Genomic DNA, 9013 nt, shown 5'->3' on the forward strand with positions numbered 1-9013 from the left:
CATTCCTATACACTAATGATGAAAAATCTGAAAGTGAAATCAAGAAAACACTCCCATTTACCATTGCAACAAAAAGAATAAAATATCTAGGAATAAACCTACCTAAGGAGACAAAAGACCTGTATGCAGAAAATTATAAGACACTGATGAAAGAAATTAAAGATGATACAAATAGATGGAGAGATATACCATGTTCTTGGATTGGAAGAATCAACATTGTGAAAATGACTCTACTACCCAAAGCAATCTACAGATTCAATGCAATCCCTATCAAACTACCACTGGCATTTTTCACAGAACTAGAACAAAAAATTTCACAATTTGTGTGGAAACACAAAAGACCCCGAATAGCCAAAGCAATCTTGAGAACGAAAAACAGAGCTGGAGGAATCAGGCTCCCTGACTTCAGACTATACTACAAAGTTACAGTAATCAAGACAGTATGGTACTGGCACAAAAACAGAAAGATAGATCAATGGAACAGGATAGAAAGCCCAGAGATAAACCCACGCACATATGGTCACCTTATCTTTGAAGGTGGCAGGAATGTACAGTGGAGAAAGGACAGCCTCTTCAATAAGTGGTGCTGGGAAAACTGGACAGGTACATGTAAAAGTATGAGATAGATCACTCCCTAACACCATACACAAAAATAAGCTCAAAATGGATTAAAGACCTAAATGTAAGGCCAGAAACTGTCAAACTCTTAGAGGAAAAAAGGCAGAACACTCTATGACATAAATCACAGCAAGATCCTTTTTGACCCACCTCCTAGAGAAATGGAAATAAAAACAAAAATAAACAAATGGGACCTAATGAAACTTCAAAGCTTTTGCACAGCAAAGGAGACCATAAACAAGACCAAAAGACAACCCTCAGAATGGGAGAAAATAATTGCAAATGAAGCAACTGACAAAGGATTAATCTCCAAAATTTATAAGCAGTTCATGCAACCCAATCCAAAAATGGGCAGAAGACCTAAATAGGCATTTCTCCAAAGAAGATATACAGACTGCCAACAAACACATGAAAGAATGCTCAACATAATTAATCATTAGAGAAATGCAAATCAAAACTACAATGAGATATCATCTCACAGTCAGAATGGCCATCATCAAAAAACCTAGAAACAATAAATGCTGGAGAGGGTGTGGAGAAAAGGGAACACTCTTGCACTGCTGGTGGGAATGTGAATTAGTACAGCCACTATGGAGAACAGTATGGAGGTTCCATAAAAAACTACAAATAGAACTACCATATGACCCAGCAATCCCACTACTGGGCATATACCCTGAGAAAACCATAATTCAAAAAGAGTCATGTACCAAAATGTTCATTGCAGCTCTATTTACAAATGCCCGGAGATGGAAACAACCTAAGTGTCCATCATCGGATGAATGGATAAAGAAGATGTGGCACATATATACAATGGAATATTACTCAGCCATAAAAAAAAAAACGAAATTGAGCTATTTGTAATGAGGTGTGTAGACCTAGAGTCTGTCATACAGAGTGAAGTAAGTCAGAAAGAGAAAGACAAATACCATATGCTAACACATATATATGGAATTTAAGAAAAAAAATGTCATGAAGAACCTAGCGGTAAGACAGGAATAAAGACACAGACCTACTAGAGAATGGACTTCAGGATATGAGGAGGGGGAAGGGTAAACTGTGACAAAGTGAGAGAGAGGCATGGACATATATACACTACCAAACGTAAGGTAGATAGCTAGTGGGAAGCAGCCGCATAGCACAGGGAGATCAGCTCAGTGCTTTGTGACCGCCTGGAAGGGTGGGATAGGGAGGGTGGGAGGGAGGGAGATGCAAGAGGGAAGAGAGGGGCTTCCCTGGTGGCACAGTGGTTTAGAGTCCGCCTGCCGATGCAGGGGACACGGGTTCGTGCCCTGGTCCGGGAAGATCCCACATGCCGCGGAGCGGCTGGGCCCGTGAGCCATGGCCGCTGAGCCTTCGCGTCCGGATTCTGTGATCCGCAACGGGAGAGGCCGCAACAGTGAGAGGCCCGCATACCGCAAAAAAAAAAAAAAAGAAAAAAGAGGGAAGAGATATGGGAACATATGTATATGTAAAACTGATTCACTTTGTTATAAAGCAGAAACTAACACACCATTGTAAAGCAATTATACTCCAATAAAGATGTAAAAAAAAAATTAATGTATAAGAAGCCTACTCTTTCTAATCCTTACCTGTTGACTCTACGAGGCCGTTTTTCTGGTTTAATATCCACGTCATAGTGATACACATCTATTTTAGGAATCTGAACCTGAAAATGATTGGCTAACAGTCGAATTGGTTTTCCAACAGTTCCAAGGCCAGGACGACGAGGCGGCTGAAACAGGCTGGTTGGAGGTCCTGAAGAGAATGAAAGATATTTGATGTGCTATTTGTTTGTGAAGGATAATATTCCCCTCATGATCATGATGATGATGATAATAGCTACAATTGGAAATTCCCTGGTGGTCCAGTGGTTAGGACTCTGCACTCTTACTGCCAAGAACCCGGGTTCAATCCCTGGTCCAGGAACTAAATTCCCACAAGCCACGTGGCACGACCAAAACAAAACAAAAATAGCTACAATTATTGAGATCTTATTATTCACTGAACATACTCTGATATACAAAGATCAAAAGTTTTTTGACCTAAGACTCTCTAGATTTCTAAATATTTTGCCATGTTGCTATTATTCTGAATATGGGGGATGTCAACATTAGACACAGTATGATGAACCCTCAGAGGCAATCTACTGTCTAAAACCTTTTATCAGCATCAGTAGATCTACAGCTAGGCTTACAAAATTATATGCATTTTAAAATAAAACCATCTCGGACTTCCCTGGTGGCGTGGTGATTAAGAATCCGCCTGCCAATGCAGGGGACACGGGTTGGAGCCCTGGTCCGGGAAGATCCCACATGCAGTGGAGCAACTAAGCCCGTGCACCACAACTGAGGCTGCACTCTGGAGCCCATGTGCCACAACTACTGAAGCCCGCATGCCTAGAGCCCGTGCTCTGCAACAAGAGAAGCCACCACAATAAGTAGCCTGCGCACCGCAATGAAGAGTAGCCCCCGCTCGCCACAAGTAGAGAAAGCCCATGCGCAGCAAAGAAGACCCAACACAGCCAAAAATAAATAAATTTTTAAAAATAAAATAAAAAAAAAAACAGTACTGAGGCTGAGAAACCTTGGTCTAGATACGGCAGTCATTCCAAATTATTCCATTGATGGTTCACAAGATATTCCATAAAAAGAAAGGATTCCATAAGCTAAAGAAATTGCATATTCCCTCCCCTGCTTAAAATTCCAATGTATATTATCGTGTTAAATTCTCTAAGAAGTCATGTAATAAATAAACCTGTTAAACTTTAACTCATCATTTACCTAACTTGTTTTTCCCTAGAACACACCCGCACACACACACTCTTTCTCTCTCTGTTTTTATTTATTTTTTTAGATTTTTTTTGATGTGGGCCATTTTTTAAATATAATTTTATTTATTTTATTTATTTATTTGTGGCTGTGTTGGGTCTTCATTGCTGTGCGCAGGCTTTCTCTAGTTGCAGCGAGCAGGGGCTACTCTTCGTTGCGGTGCACAGGTTTCTCGTTGTGGTGGCTTCTCTTGTTGCGGATCACGGGCTCTAGGTGCGCAGGCTTCAGTAGTTGTGGCTCGCGAGCTCTAGAGCGCAGGCTCAGTAGTTGTGGCACATGGGCTTAGTTGCTCCGCAGCATGTAGGATCTTCCTCGATCAGGGCTCGAACCCGTGTCCCCTGCATTGGCAGGTGGATTCTTAACCACTGCGCCACCAGGGAAGCCCCTGATGTGGGCCATTTTTTAAGTCTTTATTGAATTTGTTACAATATTGCTTCTGTTTTATGTTTTGGTTTTTTGGCCGCTAGGCATGTGGGATCCTAGCTCCCGACCAGGGATCAAAGCCCCACCCCCTGCACTGGAAGGCGAAGTCTTAACCACTGGACCACCAGGGAAGTCCCTCTCTCTGTTTTTAAAATCAAACATCTATCAGTACTCAGTAGATAAGGATTTAGGGAAACACAGTCTGGGAAATATCTGTCTACAGAAAATCTTACTCCTTTTTGATTATAATGTCAAATGGACACTGGCCTAAAAAACAAACATCTTTTCTGCTATGAATAGGTGTTGAGTAAAGTGAGCTGTGTTTACAAAGGAAAGTTACAACAGGTTTTCTTGTTGCAATGGTATTTCACCAAGAACAAAGACAATTCACTAAGGAGAGAAAACTTTGCAGCAAGAAGCTGTTCTGGTCCAACATCACTTAGGAAAATCAAAGCAAAGACTTTAATGAAATTTGTGTTGACAGATCACCACATACTAATTTTTAAAGTACTGAAAATCTTTTCATGTATTAAATTCACTGTTCCTTCTTCCCCTAAATTATACTCATCCTTCAAAACTCAGGTTGAGTGCAACCTCCTTGGAAAGCCTTTCCAGAATCTCCCGGGCTGAAGGATGCATCTTCTGTGTTCCCAAGAACTTCTGTATAAGGGAGCACTTAGGACAAGTACCTAGAAACAACTTGTTAAATTACTGTCTCCTTCACTAGACTGTAACTCTTAGAAGAAAGGGACTTCCAGTTTGTTGTTATCTCAATACCTAATTCAGTGATGAGCACATTGTAGGAATTCAATAAATGTTGAACTGAACAGTACCAATAATCCCTGTAGCAGATCCAGGTAGAAACTAAACAGAAACCTAGTCATTTCTAAAACAAAAGAATTGACGATTATCTTTTCATTAAAACAAAAAAGCACTTAATTTATACTAAAAATATTATTATTCCTTGGAGTTGAGTTCCACTTCTGGTGAACAAGGGGATCTACTCTTGGTGTGATACGGCATTTATAAACAAGGTAAGAAGTAGATAATAAATAATATCAGAGGTAGACAGGCATACTGAATTAACCCAATTAAATCACATAAAAAAGTCAGCCCTGCATATTCCAAGATATGCTTAAACAATCTTTGTATCGCAAATCCAGCTTTATGACAGAAATTTGCAAACAGAAATTTGGATCAAGTGACTTGCCCAAGGACGTATGACTAGACTAGGTCTCCTTACTCCCAGTTCAGGGCTTTTTCGTCTCCAATTTACTTCACAATCCTATGGCATCTATACCTCTCTAAAGTACTTGATGCCCTTTAAAGAGGCAGAGGCAGAAGAAATGAAGGAAAGGGATTAAGAAGTGGAGAAAAGCAGAGTGTGTGTCTTTTCCATGGCAAGAGAGAAAAGTTAGAAGGTGAGTGATCATTCCTTTTAATAAGTTTAGAAGACTTATTTAGAAAGATATATTCTAAAATTGTTCATCCCCAAAGCTGGTTTCTTTGAATTTATCAAACGACTTACAAAGAAATAAATCACAGTGCCTAAGGCTCTGGAACTCCTGGTTTTACCACTCCCTAACTGCACGACCTAGGGCCAGTTTCTTAGCCAATCTGTGCATCAATTTCCTTATCTATAAAATGGAGGAGGTATGATAATAATAGCATCCATCTCATAAGGCTACTGTGAGGATCTCATGAGACAATGTATATAAAAGGCTTAACACAGTGCCTCACAATGGTAAGCCCTCGACAAATGTTAGCTATTATGACTGAGCTTGCATAAATGTTATAGTTATTGCTCAAAGGTCTTCATGTGGGGAGCATCTCCAAAATTTAGTGACAAAGTCAGAGAATGACATCTTCCAAAAAGGTAACAAATATGACTCAATACAGATTAGATGAAGTCAGCTTAATAGAAGAGGAGGGCATTAGACGAGGAGTCAGGTGACCCAGACTCATCCTCACCACTCAGCCTTGAGACCTTGATAAAGTCACTTAAGCTCTCTGAACCTATTTTCTCATCTGTAAAATGGGGATCATACCTGCCTTGCCTACCTCACAGAGAATTAAATGAGCTAACAGCTAAGAAAGCACTTTCCAAACTGTAAAAATCAATATTACTATTAATATAAGCAAAATAAATGGTAATATTATTAAATATATTTATTTCCAAGTTATTGTTGTCAGAAATCAAAATTGGGTGAGGGAGAGCAGAGCAAGACTAAACATGCTTCAATGATTGTTCAAGCTAGGAGGGAACAGAGCACTAGATCCATGTGCTTTAACAAAGAAGCAGGAAAGCTTCTCTAGGTTCTTAGCCTGGATGAAACATCCCACAAGACTATCAACTCCCTTTGCTCTAATTCCATGCTCAGCAAGCAGCTTCTTGTTATTAATTGGGTTTCCAAGGTACTGTGATACCAGAAAAGGAGTTTGTTAGACAGCAGGCAAGAAAATATTCCAGTCAACGGAAAAGATCTATGTGACATTGTGGCTTATTCATTAGTGTCTTATGAATGTGGTTAGTGAGAATTAATTTTCCTCAATCCTGAGTGAAATGATAAGTCCTGCAAAATCTAAAATCAAACCAAAAAGAGAGTCCCTGGGATGTTCCTAACACTGCCAGGTTGATCTTTTCCATGAAATTTGGTTTGTATACACAGTTACATAGTCTTTTTCAATATCAGCTCATAAATGCAACAGTTGATTCAATTATGACTTTCTAGCAGGGGAGGGAGGGAAGAAACATTTGTTGAGTATCTCCAATGCATGCTATCTACCAAGGCTTCCCACATACATTACCTTATTTCATTCTCACAACAATCTTGCAGCACATAATTATTATTACCCTTTTTTATAGATGCGGAAATGAAAGTTCAAAGGAATTAAGTAATTTGCCCAAGGTTATACAACTATTAAATTACTAGATTGGATTTGAACAGAAGTCTGTTACATTCCTAAAGACCTGATCATGCCTTTAGCCGGGGGACATAGCTGAAGTAACCCTGTGTAATACACTGAGGTTTATCAAATAATATTAATGCGATAAAACCAATTTATTTTTAAAAGGCATATGAAACTTGACTACGAAGTCCTTTAAAAAATACTCTAAGGGGCTTCTCTGGTGGCGCAGTGGTTAAGAATCCGCCTGCCAATGCAGGGGACACGGGTTCGAGCCCTGGTACGGGAAGATTCTACATGCCTCGGAGCAACTAAGCCCGTGCGCCATGACTACTGAGCCTGTGCTCTAGAGCCCGCGAGCCACAACTACTGATGCCCGAGTGCCTAGAGCCCGTGTTCCGCAACAAGAGAAGCCACCGCAACGAGAAGCCTACACACCACAACGAAGAGTAGCCCCTGCTCGCTGCAAGTAGAGAAAGCCATGCACAGCAACGAAGAACCAAAGCAGCCAAAATAAATAAATTAATTAAAAAGGATCCCAAAACTCTAGGGACTTCCCGGGTGGTCCAGTGGTTAAGACTTCGCCTTCCAGTGCAGGGGGTGGGGGGTTGGATCCCTGGTCCAGGAGCTAAGATCCCACATGCCTCGTGGCCAAAAAAAAACAAAACATAAAACAAAAGCAATACTGTAATAAATTCAATAAAGACTTAAAAAAAAATACTCCAAGCAGCAAATTAAAGTGGAGTTGAATCATTCAGCTATGTAAACAAGTTTCGAGTAAACAAACTTGCGAACTTTCCAAACTCAAATGGTAGACTGAGTTTTCTATGCACTAAAAAAATGAAATGCTCTACAACTAAGACTACTATGTAAATAAGGTATGATATTAAAGTTAATTCTAACACAGCCCCTAAACCCTGCCCTACTTAGCCAAGACATCAGAAACTTGTTGGGGTTCCAGGTGGGAGCAGCAGACTCCAATCTGCAGGGCATTTGTTACAACTTGGAATGGTTCTTCTTGTTTGGGCAGAGTCGAGGAGATAACCAGAGGCCATTCATAATACAGTTTCCAAAGCACTTTCTCCTTCATTTGATCCTCACAACTACTTCTAACCCAATTAGAAGATACTCAAGAGTATTAAAGCCGGAGCTGGAGCCTCTGGCTGGTAACTCGCCTGTCACTGAGGAGCCACGACAGACCACTCTGGGTCTCTTGCACAGACTGACAGGTAGACAGAGGCCGAAGGCCACATTCCCCGAGACTTCAGGGCCTTTGAGAAAGGGTGGACACTTTGCCCCTTGGCCTTGGGGGCTAATGAGAAGTGTTTAGGGGAAGTTCTCTTTCTTCCTTATCTGAGGGCTCTGGACTGTCTGTCAGTGCAAAGAAAAATAGGGGTGCGGCCCCAAACCAAGAATACCCCTGGTAGTAGATGGTGGAGTCCTTCCTGGTCCGGTCCGGTCAGGGCCAGGCCTCCGCTGCGCACCTGGCACAGATCGCGTCCCTTCTGAAGCCCAAACTGGCCTCGCCTCCACCCTGGAGCACAAACCACCTCCCTGAGGTTGGGTCAGGTCTCCCTGAGACCTGGGGACGCGGGTCACCTTCCTCCGTGACCTCGTTCCTTCCTTAGACCTCGAGAACTGGCTCAGATCTCCAGGCTGGGGCGCGGAACCCGCCCCCCCCGCCGAGGCCAGGGTCAGCTCCCTCCGCCTTGTGCAATGGGGTCCCCCTCCCCCAGGCCTGACGGCCCAACCCAGGTACGCACAAGCCGATGGGGGCCACAGGGAGCTGCCAGCCCGTCCGCCCGCCCACCCGTCCCCGGGTCCGGTCCTGGTCCCGGCCCGAGCGTCCTCCTCACCGGGTCCCAGCGCCTCCATGGCGGCGGCGGGGGCCGCCTCGCCGCGGTCCCCGGCGCCTCCCGCTCCGGGCCCCGCCGCCGCCGCCGCCGCCGCCGCGTAACGCTTGATCTCCGGAATATTGGCGCTATGGGGGCGCCGCGCAGACGCGGGCGCTAAGCAAGGGGCGGCGGCGGCGCCCGGTCCGGGGACAGGGACCCGGCTCCCGCGGCTCTTCCGGCCTCAGCGACAACAAAAACAATCCCAGACGCCGCCGCCAGCGGGAGCGGGAGCGGGAGCCAGCGCGCGCGCCCGTCGGGCGGGGAGAGGGCGCGGGGCGCGCGCGGCCAGGGGTCCCGGCTCACGCAGGGGGCGTGCACAGCCCTGGAAGCCGGGTCCACCCG

General features: G+C 43.7%; 1 protein-coding gene across 1 annotated transcript in view; it reads right to left on the reverse strand.

The window, feature by feature from the left end:
- Window positions 1–8657, reverse strand: part of LOC114899375 (protein argonaute-4) — a 42826-nt gene extending 34169 nt beyond the window's left edge. Inside the window, exons 1-2 of the mRNA XM_029230042.1 lie at window positions 8633–8657; window positions 2208–2373 (exon numbers count right to left, since the gene is read on the reverse strand). Coding sequence (XP_029085875.1) covers window positions 2208–2373; window positions 8633–8651 — 185 coding nt within the window. The 5' untranslated portion in view covers window positions 8652–8657. The remainder of the gene's footprint in view (window positions 1–2207; window positions 2374–8632) is intronic.
- Between the last annotated feature and the right edge of the window lie 356 nt (window positions 8658–9013).

Source organism: Monodon monoceros, unplaced genomic scaffold (genome assembly GCF_005190385.1).
Source record: "Monodon monoceros isolate NGI ecotype Baffin Bay Population unplaced genomic scaffold, NGI_Narwhal_1 Super_Scaffold_18, whole genome shotgun sequence".
Lineage (NCBI taxonomy): Eukaryota > Metazoa > Chordata > Mammalia > Artiodactyla > Monodontidae > Monodon > Monodon monoceros.